Source organism: Paroedura picta, chromosome 9 (assembly GCF_049243985.1).
Source record: "Paroedura picta isolate Pp20150507F chromosome 9, Ppicta_v3.0, whole genome shotgun sequence".
In the NCBI taxonomy this organism is placed as follows: domain Eukaryota; kingdom Metazoa; phylum Chordata; class Lepidosauria; order Squamata; family Gekkonidae; genus Paroedura; species Paroedura picta.
Window position 1 is genome coordinate 28,068,264 of NC_135377.1, and position 16,429 is coordinate 28,084,692.

The window sequence follows — 16,429 nt, forward strand, 5'->3', positions numbered from 1 at the left end:
CTATCCCTTAAATCAGTGGTCCCCAACCTGCGGGCCGCGAAGACCAGGGCGCCGGGCTGTGGCTCCCTCTCCCCGCCCCCCCCCCCGCAGTAAAAAACTTCCCAGGCCGCAAGCTTGCGGCCCGGGAAGCTTCTTACTGCGGGAGGGCGGGGAGAGGGAATCAGGGCCGGGCCGCGCTTCGTGCATGCGCGGCCCAATGTGCGGGCGCAGCCCGATGCCCTGCCGGTCCCCAGCCTCAGAAAGGTTGGGGACCACTGCCTTAAATTATTTAAGCTACAGAAACCTGGGGAAACCTGGTTGAGATCTAGGAGTCATTTCCAGACCTCAGGACCCAATCTGAACTCCTTACTCAAAATATACCAATATATATAGTAGACATATATTTCAACAAGACAAAACAGCAATAGCAGAAACAGTACCCTGAGCTGGAGAGCTTAGCCTACTGTACTTGGAAAGGAAGATGTTTTTGAGCATCAGTAAACAGTCTCAGGAGGTAGCTGTGTTGGTCTAAAGTAGGATGCCTAGATTCGAGTCCAGTAGCACCTTGGAGTCCAATGAGATACATATCTGACAGTGAGCTTGGCTCCTTGAAAGCTTTTACCCTAAATATCTTGTTGGGCTGTAAGGTGCTACGGTTTCCCATGATTTCACACGGAAAAGGCAGAATAACAGAAACAGGAAAAGGGAAAAATCAACAGAAGAACATCCTTCAAATTTGTACTCTCACCAGTTTGTTTGTTACATTACACCAGTCAGAGAAAACCAATGAGTGAGTCAGAGGGCAGACAAGCAGAGGGATTATTTTCTGGTGCTATTTTTTAAGATGAAAGAGAATGTAGAACATATTCATCAAAAACTTGTACATTCAACATCTAGCATGCACCCTCTGTCACACACAGCAAAAATCTAGCCATTGTATTTGCCTGGTCTCCTGAATGGCCTTTGCAATGAAACAGAAAGCAGCAACATCAGAAAAATAATTTACTACCTAAGTAAAAAATATTGCTTTTACTGTCATGTAAGTTAAACCAGACATATCTGTAAACCGCCCATGGCGCCACGGGCGCCACGGACTAAATAAAACCGTAAGGGGTTCTGGGGCGGGATGTGTCCAGGATGAGGAAGGGTCCAGATTGGACCCTTCCTCATGACAGACAATCGGAGCGCCTGCCGATTGGTCCCTCTGATTCCCAGCCCCAGGAACTGCAAACCTGAGGGAGCCTGACGCGTTGGGAGGCGCAAAGTGCCTCCCGCCGCCGCCTCCAACAACAACACAAAGCCCCGCAGCCCGCCGCCGAGCCGCTGCCTGCACTTGCCTCCCGCCACCGCCTCCTCCAACAACACGGAGCCCCGCCGCCCGCCGCCGAGTCGCTGACCGCCCCGAAGCCGGTGGGGCCGTCAGCCCAACAGTCCAGAGGCTTCTGCTGCGTCGGCGGTGGTAGCAAAGCTCATGGCCCCATCAGTGGCGCCGCCGGAGACGTCCGCGCCACCCCTGACGCCCCTGCACCCAGCAGCTATGCCTCCGCCGCCTCATGCTGCTGCGCGAACCTGTGCTGCTGCCGCTGGGCCGAAGCCTCCTTCTCCCACCCGTCAGCTAGCCAGCCAAGCTCGCCTCGCTCAGCAAGGCTGCAGGGCCTGCCGCGTGGCCTGTGCGCCCACTCCGCGGGGCGGGGAGAAGAGCCTGAGGAGCCCTCGACAAGCGGCCAGGGCAGCCGGAAGGACAGAACTCCGAGAGGGAGGGAGAATGCCTCCGAATGGCTCTCCGCTCTTCCTCCCTCCTACGCTTTAGGTAGGCTGCTCCACGGGGGGGGGGGTGGAATTAACTGCTACGGCCCGCTGGGACTCCGCCGCCGCTTCTCGCCCTTTTGGCTAAGATCAAGTGTAGGACTCCGCCTCCGCAACCCCAGGACTCCAGGGACACATGCAGCCGCTCGCCACCCGCTCGCCACAAGACCCGCCGAAAGACTGCAGGTAGTCCCCCCCCCATACCCACTCTCACTGCTAGCAGATTTCAATCTGCAATGGGCTATATTTCTAGTATATACTATAATGGGGCTTTATTAAAGTTAAATATATATTTTTAATGTTCTCAAAAGATGGTTTCTGCTGGACCAGGGTTGACAGGTCCTTCCTTACAACTAGCAGGGGAAGGGACTTACCAGGAAAAAAAGGAAGGCTCAGGCCACATCATCAGTGTTGCACAGGAAGTGAAATCATTACACTGCAACACCACTGTAACACTATGGTACCTTGGCAAAAACACTGTAGTAAAAATGGTTTCTACCCTAGAGTTTGCCAGAGCATCATCTGGACTTTGCTGGCATGATGATGTCATTGCACGTGTGACACCAGAGGGGTGGCCTGGGCCTTATCCTTTCTCCCCGCCAGCCAGCTGACTGCCAGCAAGAGACCCTGCTGTCACCGGAGAGGGGAGGCCAATCCTAGGACTCCTCATACAGCAACACTAGATTCGTCACAGTAAACTAAGCTTTACATTTAACTCATAAAACAGGTTAATGATGTCTCCAAAGAGTAAACTAAAACAAGCTATACCATTAAAACAGTAATGATCAGAGGCAAAACTCCTTAAGGGATTGCTGCCCTAAGTATTACTCCAATTATCTATATTTCAAGAGGATTTGCTGCCAAATTTTTAAGTTGAGTAGCTCATATTATTTTTGGCCACTAAAAACTAGCATGTTTTTAAAGTAGAATAACATGGTCAATCCAAGAGTCATGGGTGTGCCTGTTTCAATGGCTATTACTTTATATTCACAAACACAGAAAGTTAAATTGTGTTGTTCTTGGATGTTCTCACCATATACAAGGTGGGCAGGGGGAAATGTTATCTGTCTGTCTATTTATTTATTACATTTATATACTGCCCTCCCCTTAGGCTCAGGGAAGTTCACATGGAACAAAGAACAAGAACAATACATAAAACTCAGTGGCTGTGTCAGATGAATAAGAACAACAATAACAGTAATGAACAGGGAGAATAACGTTCTGACAAGTAACAATCTAACAGACCCATGGTTGGTCAGTTCAGGTGCATGGATTCATGGGAGGGAGCTTTGGGGCCTTTGTAACATTCATACATACTGTAGGATAATATTCTTGATATGAAGTGGAATATCTAAATTCCATCTCTATTCTAGGAAGGCTGTAACTTCCTGGTCTAAGTGCAACATTAATCTTCTGTTTTATATAACAACACTTAATTTTCTTATTTAGTACTTTAAATAACTATTCTGAACTGGAATAAAACATGGAAGAAGTGCAAGAAATTCACTTCTATAATCAGATGGATAGCAGAACTAAACACACATTCAATCAATCAAAAATTCGATTTTGATACCTGCAATGTATTTTTATTCTGAAAACAGAATTAAGCTAAAATCCAGGATGTTCATCGCAACCTCAAATGGATATGTCAGAAGACCTAGCCCGTGATATGCAATCTTCCTAGCTCTCACCAGTTCCACATACAGCTCTCTGATCACATATGTAAAGGTCACAACCAAGTTCTAAAGCATACAGATTGCTTGCCTAAAGTCACAAAACTAATCCGAGACATTTCAAAACACTCCAAGATACAGGACTGAGAAAGCCTCTTGCTGAAATTCTGGGCAGCTGTGCCAATACTAGGCTACAAAGAACATCCGAATCAATACAAAAGAGCCTACCTCCTTACCTGGTTGCCCATTGTCCCTCCTCATCTTTTTTCTTTCTAAGTCTAATCCCAGAAAAGGAGAAGCTTGGTTTCTACTTGTAAAACCATGTAGGACTTAGAGAGTTAGTTTACACCTCCAGAGTGCAATATGACTTTTAAAAAACTACTGGAAGATTCAATCGTGGAACTCCCTGTATCTATTCTAGCTTGGACTCAAGAGTGAATCATTCCTGATCACTGAAATCCCCAGTTCAGAGTGTATCTTTGTGAATTCATCAAATATGTGTTCCAAGGATGGAGTTTAGTGGAAGAAGGCAGAAAATAATACAGAACTATTATTATTTACATTACTATACAACTAATGTACATTGCCATCAATATCCATACTGTTTTATGAAACAATGTTGGTAAAAGAGACAGATCCCTGCCTCAATGAGCTTTAAGCTAAACTACCATGGTGAGAGAAACAACTGCACTGATCAAGGAATTTACTGAATACCGGAAGTGGTAAGTCATTCCAGCAACACACAGAATCTGTAGGTGTTGCATAGTCTGCTGATGGACTATTTAGGCTCCGGATGAACTGCATACTTCAGCTCAAACGAATGAATGCCTTCCTGTGGAGAGAGATAGGATACAGGTTAATTATGCTGGCCCCTGGCTTAAAGCTGGAATACAGCCATGTACAGAGCCAAGGTTGGTGAGTGTGTGAATGTTTCAACCAGTGCTCTATTATTTTCACTGCAATGGTCAGCTCACGTACCACTCCCCGTTCTCATACAGCATGCATAAACTCACTGGTGTGCTCCACAAACAGTCCAGGTTTTGGGAGATGGCTGGAGGCGTATTGCTTCTAATTTTTCTTGACATCATCTGCTCAGTGTCAGTTGGCTGAAAATCTGATTAAAAGATCCACACAAATGTAAGTGCCTGGTGCTTAGTGATCCTTATTATGGGCACTAATAATGAATGCATGGATTTCCCCTTCCCTTACCTTTATAGGATTTTCCCTTGTGTCACTTTTATATATGCAGAAAGAACATCCCCAGAAGTATGCATCCAGGAGTGTTAGAAACAGAAGTCTTCTGTAACAATCTGAGAATTAAAATAGGCAGCTGCCGTTCTTTTCTGTTGTATTGTGAATTCACTTTTCAGCTTGATTATTTTTGCACTGTAAATTGTGTGTTTGTGAATACACATATGTGCACCGTTGTGTACCATACAATCCTACATTAAACTGGGTGATCTCAGACTGTGATATGACTGCATTTAGCACTGTAGATTCAAGTGGGTAGCCGTGCTGGCCTGAAGTAGCACAACAAAATTTTGTTTTAGTACTGTAGTTACTGCTCATTTAGCACTGTAACTACTGCTAGACCCCTTAATGTAGATCAGAAACCCCAAAATAGAGATGTTATCTGATGTTCTGGTTTGATGGGTCTGTCAAGACGTATGTTCCATTTGCTCTGTGTATATTATATGCTTCCTGCCTTTCTCTGTCTTTTTGGAATTTCACTCACTTTTCTTAGGCTGCTTAGTGAGATGGAATCCTGAATGGATATGTTGATTCGGTAATATTTTAGGTTTATCTATATTGCTAAGTGGTCTACATTGCCAATGAAATTTGGCATTTATTTGTGTAGGGCCGAATCACATTAATACTGCATACATGCAATCAGTGTGAAATCCTTGTCAAGCTAAGCAATGCCTTTCATAACAGACCTACTGCACCAGGAATGTTGCCACTGAAAGGCCTCTACAAATTTCTGCACTTTGGGTGGGGGTGAATTTTATTTTTCTATTCAAGGCATACTGTCTTATTAAGTGTACATCTAATTTACTGTGTTAGCAATATAAAATGTATCATTTATGTAAGTTATATCTTTGGTTTATCAACGAAATTCAAATGTATAAATATATGAATTTTCTACAATCAAAAATGCAAATAATTATTTTGTTTTTTATATGAGAGGCAGTAAAAATAAAAGACAAAAAGAGAAAAAATACTTTTGTAGTAAACAGTAAACACGTTAATTGGACACAGTTTCATGCAGTCATAACAAGACTGGCAGCACAGAAGTTAAACTTGACAACGCTGTTATTCAGTAGCATCCTATCATCATACACATTGGTGCAGTGGTCTTCAACCTGCGGGTCATGGATCCTGATCTGCTGCATCATGAAGCTCTATAGAGCCACCATATTCATCTTGGATTTTGGAAGGATCTCTTGTGCATGTACAGAGAGCAAGGACAAGCACACTGCCTACTCCCCTTTGTACACCTACTTGAGAGAAGCAACGTGGCAAAGCAAATATACTCAGCCGTGGAAATTTTCATTTTAACATACTCAGGTTCAGAGACCCCATCCCCATGCTTCCTGCATTGTACAACTCGGCCTGATCCTCACACTCTGTGCTATCCAGTCGTCTGATGCTTTGCATGCACTTGCAGAGTGGGGCCCATTTCTATTTGTGCTGCAGGTCAGCAGGCCTTGGAAATGTTGATCAGTGCACTGAAGGCAGCTAACAAAAATGTCTGAGATACTCAAGGGGCAACTTTATTTATTTTACAGAAAGATAAGGATCTGTAACACCCAAGGGCAAAACTCAGACCATCACAGTACAGGCAATGGACAGGACGTAGAAGCCTTCTCTCTTTATGTATCCCTGTATTTTGAGCAGGCCCTATAACTTCAAGCCCCAAGCAGTCAAGTTACATATCACCCAAGGCTCCTTCTTGTCAAGCATTTACTGATGCTTGTGTGTCATGTCCCTTCTCCCTAGCTGCAAGATCTATGGATTAATGAAAATACTACCCCTCAAAGGGTTCCTCTTCCAGCTTCAGGAAGATACCATATTGCCCCTTCAGCTTATTACTGATGAGTCTCAGGAAGCTCACCTAAGCTTTATTAATACCAATGAATTGCCATACATAAACCTGAAACCTCAGACTGCTGGCCTTACTGGCATCTGAGCTGGCCATTCCCAGAATATTCAGAGCAAGCAGGTGACACCACCCCTCCTCCCCCCCCAAAAAACTTGCAGCCAGTTGGCCCCATAAGAGTCAAGGAGGTTGAGCTCACTCTGAAATGTTGGTGGATATGTTGGGAGGTGTTTCCTGTTGCAGAGGGGCAGCAAAAGGACAACGGCAACAAGCAACCCCTGGAAAAACTAAAGAAAAACAAACTTTTCTTCTGAATTCTTCAAGTATTTTTTCTGTACCTTCACAGTTCTCAGCATAGGTTTTAAAACCGTTGATTTGACAGTTCCACTTTTGATCCAGCAACATCCTAGGAAAATTTTATATAGGCAAAAGCCAAGAACAGTTCTTTCTTTTCTTTACAAATGACTCCTAAAACACCAGAAGTTCTACTGGTTCAGAAAATGATGTGGCTTTAACATATACACTCAGCAATTCTTCTGATTTGTGCCATATATTTTGAAAATGTCTGGGGCATTTCCCTCCTTGCCATATAAGCAGTCCACTCTTGCTCCTAGATCACTGCCACAGTGAATAGAACCACATTGTCTATTCAAGAGAGTAGAGACATTATTTGCCTAGGCACCAAGCAACCCTTCCAGCAACAAGTAGTACAAACAAGAGTTGTATAAATTAATCTTTTATGACTGATAAAAAATAAGGCTTTACAGCAACATGACTACCAACATTGGTTTATAGATTAACTGTTTTTTGAAGGCAGGATCGTCACCATTTCCCACTTGGGGGAAATGTTTAATATTGTGTGTGTGTAAATTCAAAATAATTTGAAACCTGCTAAACTGCATGAGTTATGATCCTTAATAAGGTCTTGCTCTGGGCTTCTAGCACTGCTGAAGTCTGAATGATGTTAGGCTATTCTGCATTGGCCTGATACGAAAGTTCTGCTTGATAGCAAGTAATTTGCCAGCACACAGGTTGAATTCCCCAGTGCATGGGTTCAAATTTTACACTCAAAATGCATAGGGTTTTTAATACATCAGTGTTTATTATGAAACATTCTAATTTATGTATACTTTTTATTAAGGTTGGGTTCAGCTTCTGTTCCAGTTTATTGAGAAAGATATATATGTTTGAATTCCCACATTCCCACATAAACTAGCACCAAAATAAACAATGAATAAATTTTTGGAATACCTGCAAATGAACTTGAAAGAGAATCCCTCATTCTGGGTATTACTCTCTGGATAGATGGGGCATAATCTAACGACGCAAAGTTCAAAGAAACAATCACTAGTTTTTCAATGAAGTAACTAAAGTACAATCACATTTGTAGCACAGTCTTATGCAGATTTACTCCAGTCTAAGCCCACTGATTTTAAAGGACATAAACTGAAGTAACTCTACAAAAATTGCACTGATCATAGAATCATAGAGTTGGAAGGAACTTCCAGGGTCATGTAGTCCAATCCCCTGCACAATTACACTGAAAAGTACTCAAGAGGCTTTATACCAGCTGACCATTCAAAATCAGTTCTACTTTTGTCCAACCTTGTTTTGAGATTTATAGCACTTTAAGCTTTTGGGTTCGTACCTTACCTATTGAGTTACCTATACAAAACTTTTACAAGCCTTTTGAGAAATCAAACAGGCAACAGGAAGGAAGTCATTAGCACTGCAAAAATCTAAGTAACATTTTATTCATATAACACCAAGAACTACATGAAAAGAAAAATACAATTAAACTTTGAGGAAAGATGTGTATTTCCAAATTTCTAACAAGGACAATGTTTTTGCAGAGTACTAGCCCAATTCACCACTATCAGGTTTCAAAACAGGAACACCAGTTAGACTTGCTATTAAGAATCAAATACTTCAACCTGCATTGTTTTAAGGACAATTAGTATAAAGTAAGTAAAGGTATTCCCTGTGCAAGCATGTCTGATCCTTGGGGTGACGCCCTCTAGCGTTTTCATGGCAGACACAATACGGGGTAGTTTGCCAGTGCCTTCCCCAGTCATTACCATTTTACCCCCCAGCAAGCTGGGTACTCATTTTACCGACCTCTAAAGGATGGAAAGCTGAGTCAACCTTGAGCTGGCTGCTGGGATTGAACTGCCAGCCTCATGGGCAGACAGCTTCAGACAGCATTTCTGCCGCTTACCACTCTGCACCACAAGAGTACCTTTCATATTATTTAAAAAAATTTACTAGAATCTTATTCTTGACATTATAGCTATCAAAGATTGGCAACTGAATACCAATTCTTCATGACCAACCATTCACAAGACAATCTGAAAAAAAATGTAACTTAACAGTTGGGCATCAGCAGAATGCCACTGAGTCAGTATACTTAACAGCTGTTAACTATCAATGTTATTACGTTTCTTGCTTTTGTTCCTGGGAAGGTATTAAGACTATATTCCAGAAAATCATTTATATTTCTATTTTCATGATATAGCTACATGAGAGGAATCCAGGAATTATTGTCTTTCGCAGAAGTAGACAGATATCTACAATTATTTCAATATAGTTTTCAACTTGCTGAAACACTTCTGCAACTTAAAGGGCACTGTGAACAATCATTTCAATAAAGGGCTTAAGCAGTTTTCGAACAACTCCAGTAATTCTAGAAGGACACAAATGTCATTTTTATCCCCCTCCCCACAGTTCATGTGGTTTAACTTTTGTGATTTCAAAGTTTTACAATAGTATACACACATATGAACACAAGAATACTGACAAGAAAACAGGGTAAACTATTAAGCACAGTTTAATTTGCATATGTAAAAATAAGAACAAGGAAGCAAAAAACTCTAAAATCTGAACAGCCAAGGTTAGCCATAAAAGGTCATTGGTCTGGAAGGAAAGAATGCCGCCATGCCAAGGCAGCCTGGCCAAACCCCACTCCATCACGGGGGAAGAGATCTTAAGCCAGCCATGGTCTCCTTCCAAGTCTAAAAGGTTTCGGCCTTTTACTGCTAATGACACCGAAGGAGTTTTTCCTTTGCTTGCTTTCCTTTGCATTTTCCACATCTGCAATTGAAATATAAAACCTACACTGGCTAGAACAGTTGCTTTTAAAATCCTTCTCTCATCCTTTCCAGTCCAGTAGTCACACAGTGATGCATTCCAAACATAATAAATAATCCAAGCATCACTCTTGAAAATGCCCTTAAAACATAATCAGGTTGGGAAAACTGATAAAAAAAAACCAGATTCTCCATCTAGCTGCAGTGACACAAGCCCAGCAGAACCGAGGGTCTCTCCTTGGACTCCCCACTCCATCCCTCCAGCCTCTGAACTGCATCCCAACCCATTTCGCTCCCGGAACGCGCACAGACCGCGCCCCGCAACCATCTGAGGCGCGGCCCAGCCTCAGAAAATGCCCTAACGGCGTCCGCTAATCGGCAGTGACAGCCGGCGGGAGGAGGGGATGCGATACGGAGCCCGCAAGAGCCGCGCACGCCGCCGCCGCCCCCGAACAAAGGCAGAGAGATGGAGAGGAAGGAGCCTGGCTGCAAAGGGAGGCAACCTGAGGGGGGGGGGGAACCGGCCCCAGCCTTGTCGCGCCTCCCCACTTCCCCGTCCGCATCGGAGCACAAAGGCTCGGCCGCCCCTCCTGGCCCCGCGGCGTCTGTCTGTCTGTCTGTCTGTCAGCCGCCCTCCCTCGCCTGCCTCTCCGCCCTTACCGTCCGGCCCCTCCATGGCGCGCCAAAGCCACCCTCAGGCTCCGACTCCCGGCCGCCCAGGCAAGTGCGGCCGCTGCTGTAGCAACATGGCCACCGCCCCTCCGCCAACATCCCCCGCGCCCATTGGCCGCAGAGAGACAGGAGGGGTGGGAGGTGGGCGGCGCGCAGGGGAGGGGCCGGCGTTGTGCAAGGGGGGGGGTTGCTTTGCCTCTGCTCGCCTTGTGAAGGGGGGGGGGCGCGTGTGTTTAGGATGGTTAAGTTGCCTTGGCGTCGACTTCGCCACATCTTCTAGCCCTTATCTCTCAGCCCTTTCGGTCGCCCTTCCCTCTTTTTTTAAGGGGCTGCCCCCCCCCCCCCGGCAAAGTTTTAACAGCAGCATGACGAGCAGAAATTCAAGGTCGTTTTCTCTTCCTGCGTTATGCACCGGTTTGGAAAGCTTCACCCGTTGAATGAATACCGCACACATGGGAAGTTCATGGAACAGGGCAGGTTCCAGAATCCCCCCCCCCCCCCGATTCCTTCCATTTGTTATCTGATAGCCTGACAAGGAGACCCTAGATCCTTCCTGCCCTGCCACTGAAAAGCAGAAAATGATTAAATACTATCATAATCACTGAACAAAGTTGAAGTTGCCTGCAGCTCACTCCCCACTTGATTGATCCTGGGGGGGGGGGGCTGCCAATAAGAAGATACCACACTGCCAATGAGGGCCAATCAGTTCAAATTGAACTCTGCCAACTAGAGCCAAGCAGTGCAAATTGTCAATGAGTGCTTGCAGACAACTCGGTTCCTACCTGATTGGCGCTCCCTGGGAATGTGCAGCCAATAGGGAGAGAACACTGCCAATGAGGGCCAATCTTTTCAAATTGCACTCTGTTAATGAGGGCCAAGCAGTGTAAAGTGCTTGCAGACAATTCAATCCCTAAGTGCATTTCATTTTCTCCATCCCCATGATTTCCTGTTTCCTTTCCTTGAAATCCCCCCAACCTCTCCTCTCCCCTTTTCTTGCATCCTTTCCACCCACCCTACATTTTTCTACTCTCCCAGTTCAATTTTTCCTCCCCCACTCCAACTCTGCTAGGGAAAACTATAGGCCAGTTGCATATTGCCAAGTAATGGTCCCTACTGTCTAACCTATGTTTTTTGTTTTCTATGTATTTTAACTCTTTTTAAAAATATATTTTCAAAATTGTTTTAATAATGTCTGTTTTGGAAGGGAGCTGATGTTAATAATATTATAACTAGAGGGCCAATTCTACCACCTCCATATCTCCTAAAGGACAGCGTGGATGGGTCTGTGGGGGGAGACTGCCTTCACATCTTCCAAGTGTGAGGCTGGGTGGGGAAGGCTGCTAGATCTCACTAGACCCTTTGAAGAGACGGAGGATGGGGAAAGCAGAGCGCTCTGATGGCCAGCTGCAGGGCCATGGGGAGGTGTTTTGAACCCTGGTCCTGTTAGGCAGGAAGAGGCTGAAAATGGAGCAAATTACCAGCAGCAAGGTCTTTCAGAGATGTTAGCACCAATTCCAGCCAGCCAACTGCAGAAAAAGAAAGGACAGCTAAGCCCCTCAATTGGCCCTCATTGGAAGAGTACTCTCTTCCTAGTGAACTGATTGGCCCTTATTGACAGAGTGAAATTTGCATTGCTTGACCCTAATTGGCAAAGTGCAGTTTGCACTGATTAGCCCTCACTGGCGGAGTGTATTTTCCTATTGGCAGCAAACCCCCGGAAGGGCCAATCAGTTAGGGATTGAATGCAATTTGAACAGATTGGTTCTTATTGACAGAGTGCAATTTGCAGTGCTTGGCCCTTATTGACAGAGTGCAATTTGAACAGATTGGCCCTCATTGGTAGAATGTTCTCTCCTTATTGGCTGTGGACTCACAGGGAAGGCCAATCAGGTAGGGAATGAGTCGGCTGCATGCAATTTGAACTGAATGGCCCTAATTGGCAGAGTTCAGTTTGAACTAATTGGTCCTTACTGGCAGAGTGGTATCTCCCTGTTGGCAATACACTCCCAGGACCAATCAGGTAAGGAGTGAGTTGGCTGCATGGAATTTCAACTTTATAATGTGCTTAGTTATATTTCTTGTGGCGCAGAGTGGTAAGGCAGCAGAAATGCTAGCTGAAGCTGCCTGCCCATGAGGCTGGGAGTTCAATCCTAGCAGCTGGCTCAAGGTTGACTCAGCCTTCCATCCTTCCGAGGTCTGTAAAATGAGTACCCAGCTTGCTGGGGGGTAAACGGTAATGACTGGGGAAGGCACTGGCAAACCACCCCATATTGAGTCTGCCATGAAAACACTAGAGGGCGTCACCCCAAGGGTCAGACATGACCCAGCGCTTGCACAGGGGATACCTTTACCTTTAAAGCACAGTAAGGTTACTGCACTTTAAGGTGATCGAGGCTTTCCAAGTATTTGGCAAGTTGATATTTAGGGTTCTCATTCAGTAATTTAAAGCACTGAATGCAAAGGGTAATCTGGCTGCAAGAAATTTTCTGTAGAAGACCAGGTATGCTAGATATAGGATCTGTCAAATAAAATACAAGGTCAAAGGATTAGCTATTGCTTTAAATGGCCCTAGGACTTAAAATTAGACAATTTTATTTTAATTCATGCCTATCTTCCCATGGGCACAGAAAACAGCTTGTAGCATTCTCCTCTCTTCCGTTCTATTCTCACAACTGTTGGAATATGTAATATGCATGATTCAACAGCATAAGAAGAATAACCTGCAGGGGGTATCAGAGGATTTAGCATAGATGATTAGGATTGTATGCTTTATACATGTCTGGAAAAAGGCAAACTGCATATCCATTCTTATAGGCCTATCCATGGATCATCTGGTTCAGCCTTCCTTCCTTCCTTCCTTCCACTGATTCTCACTATGACATTTATCTTATGCAAAAACAGGGGAGAAGTACCCACTCCTCCATATTGCAGGCAATTCTTGCCATGTGAATATGTAAATGCTTTTTATTCTAGGCATCTGCATTTTTTGTTTTCTGCTTGATATTGGACTGTATAGTAGACATTTTCCTTTCATTCTTACAACTAATCCCCCCCAAAAAAGGTTTATATAAGCTTACACAAATCTGTACATACTTTTTAAAAAAATTTAAAATCCAGTGTTAGAACTCCCCCTACTGGTATGGAGGGATGAATTCATGAAGCAAGCTTTTCCTTTGTACCAGTTCATTCCATTAAAAAAAGCACATTTTCATTTAGTATGAATCATTCAAAATTAAAGTACTTTCAAGTCCTCTTGATTTCATTAGGTGGCTTAAAGTATTTGTTTGTATCCTGTCACACTAAAGATAACAGGGCTAGAAAGTGCTGGGCTTTGTGTGGAAAATGCCCTTAGCATTTCATACTATGAAATTAGTTATGTTAACATTTGTACATGTAATTATGTTGTGTATATAAAGTGCATGTTTCCAGTGTTTTCTGATTTATGTTGCAGCAACTTCTACATGAGTGGAAGAGCTTTTGGGGTTAGTGAAAGATTCTGTCTGCTGGAGGAAATTGCTGCTGGTAGTGGTAGTGGTGGTAGTAGTAGTAGTAATAATAATAATAGTGGAGGAGGAGTTGGTTCTTATACCTGAAGGAGTCTCAAAGCAGCTTACATTCACCTTCTTTTTCCTCTTCCCATCACCTTCTTTTTCCTCTTCCCACAACAGACACCCTGTGAGGTGGGTGAGGCTGAGAGAGCCCTGATATTACTGCTTGGTCAGATTACTTTGTCAGTGATGTGATGAGCCCAAGGTCACCCAGCTGGCTACATGTGGGGGAGCACAATCAAACCCGGCTCACCATGTTAGAAGGCCGCACTCCTAACCACTACACCAAGGTAGAATCGATCCTTGGGATCCAACCAGACATTTATAAATATATAACCACTACTTATATCACACGAACAACATTTCCCTTCCCAATGTTTCAAAACTCTCAAGTCACAGTGAAATATAATTAAATTTAAAAGTATGGACTTAGCCACGCCTGAAGTGTTAAATATAAACAAATGAATATATAAAATACAAGTCTCTCTCTCTCTCACTCTCTCACACACACACACACACACACACACACACTTTTGTTGAAACCAATTTTCTTCTAAGTGAAATTTAAGGTGAGTTTCCTTACACACACATAAACACAAATGAATTTGTCCCATCCAAACTATAATTTTATCTAACCAGGTATTTTAACATGGAATTAAATGTATATAATTTGGTCTATAAATGCTCTGCAGATTGGTGTCATTTTTACCTTCCAAACTTCTATTGTAACATGCACAAAGAAAACATCCACATTTTGAAGGAGAGATTCAACATAATTTAACCAAAATAATTCTGGAGAAGGCACAACTACATATTTGAGACAGTTAGTCAACATAATTGTCACCATATGCCAATAACTTCTTGTCCAAGTTCAGATCTACCACATGTGAAAGTAATCTGCTTGTATTTCTCCACAGCACCAACACTTCCTAGGAATAGGCTTATAAACTGGAGAACTGGAGAGTGATGCCATTAATGCAACATCTTGACCGCATTTTCATGTAAACCAAAACTGAATGAGAAAGATAAGATCAGGTGAGAAAGGAAAATGAGACATTGATAAGTAATTTGGAGCCTAAAACCTTCTGCCATTGTTTATGATTGTCCTGTACCCCAGGCAACATTACACAGCATTTTATAAAAGTTAGAAAGTGAATATTTACAGTTTGCAACAAAGAGAAACTCAAAAGGTTAATTTCCTTTCTAACCTTTATTTATGTAGCCTCGGGTGAGTTTTCTATCACAATTTAAATGTTAGGTAATGGGATAATAGAACATTTTCTGTGTGTGCTAAATAAGACTACCAAGTTGGCAGTCTTTGGCACAGAGGTTGTTAGATTCATATATCTGTCCTTTTCCCTGTCTGATGCTGCCTGGAGAAAAGGAGATTGAGAGGGGACATGATAGCCCTCTTTAAGTATTTGAAAGGTTGTCACTTGGAGGAGGGCAGGATGCTGTTTCCGTTGGCTGCAGAGGAAAGGACGTGCAGTAATGGGTTTAAACTACAAGTACAATGATATAGGCTAGATATCAGGAAAATAATGTTCACAGTCAGAGTAGTTCAGCAGTGGATTGGCTGCCTAAGGGGGTGGTGAGCTCCCCCTCACTGGCAGTCTTCAAGCACAGGTTGGATACACACTTTTTTTGGGTGCTTTAGGATGCTTTGGGCTGATCCTGCATTGAGCAGGGGGTTGGACTAGAAGAAGAAGAAGAAGAAGAGTTGGTTCTTATATGCCGCTTTCCCCTACCTGAAGGAGGCTCAAAGCGGCTTACAATTGCCTTCCCATTCCTCTACCCACAACAGACACCCTGTGAGGTGGGTGAGGCTGAGAGAGCCCTGATATCACTGCTCAGTCAGAACAGTTCTATCAGTGCTGTGGCGAGCCCAAGGTCACCCAGCTGGCTGCATGTGGGGGAGCGCAGAATCAAACCTGGCATGCCAGATTAGAAGTCCGCACTCCTAACTGCTACACCAAACTGGCTCACTAGATGGCCTGTCTGGCCCCTTCCAACTCTATGATTCTATGCTGTAGCAAATAACAGCTAGAGGAGGATGAAGAAAGTGTATTCAACACTTTGGCTAAGCTAGAGAGCAAGTTAACAAGCTTTAGAATAGTTTTGATGGGCAGTGGCCTACAGGAGAGAACAGTTTGAAGACTTTTTAGTTGGGAATAAGGTTTTAAGATATTTACTCATACTGACCTCAGCTAATCATTATATCTAATATCTGTCTTGTATTTTTATACTGAACTTCCTCTTGCCCCATTTTATCCTCATAACAATCCTGTCAAGTAGACTGAGAGAGAGATACTGGTTCATGGTTGTTCAGTGAACTTCATAGCTATGTGAAGATGGGTACTCAAATCTCCCAGATTCTAGTCTGATTCTGTGTCCTTTATGCTAGAGGTAGTCAACCTGTGGTCCTCCAGATGTTCATGGACTACAATTCCCATGATCCCCTGCCAGCGTTTGTGGGCAGGGGCTCATGGGAATTGTAGTCCATGAACATCTGGAGGACCACAGGCTGACTACCCCTGCTTTATACCAGGGGTGGCCAAATGGTGG

At 43.8% G+C, this 16,429-nt stretch overlaps 1 protein-coding gene across 3 annotated transcripts in view; it reads right to left on the minus strand.

Annotated features, from left to right (window-relative positions):
- Window positions 1–10,450, minus strand: part of ZC2HC1A (zinc finger C2HC-type containing 1A) — a 29,535-nt gene extending 19,085 nt beyond the window's left edge. The window contains exons 1-2 of one of the 3 annotated variants that reach the window (XM_077352075.1): window positions 10,305–10,385; window positions 7,810–7,875 (exon numbers count right to left, since the gene is read on the minus strand). In XM_077352075.1, coding sequence (XP_077208190.1) covers window positions 7,810–7,875; window positions 10,305–10,320 — 82 coding nt within the window. In that variant the 5' untranslated portion in view covers window positions 10,321–10,385. Of the gene's footprint in view, window positions 1–7,809; window positions 7,876–10,304 lie in introns of all 3 variants that reach the window. The other 2 variants (XM_077352074.1, XM_077352076.1) reach the window with 2 other exon arrangements.
- Between the last annotated feature and the right edge of the window lie 5,979 nt (window positions 10,451–16,429).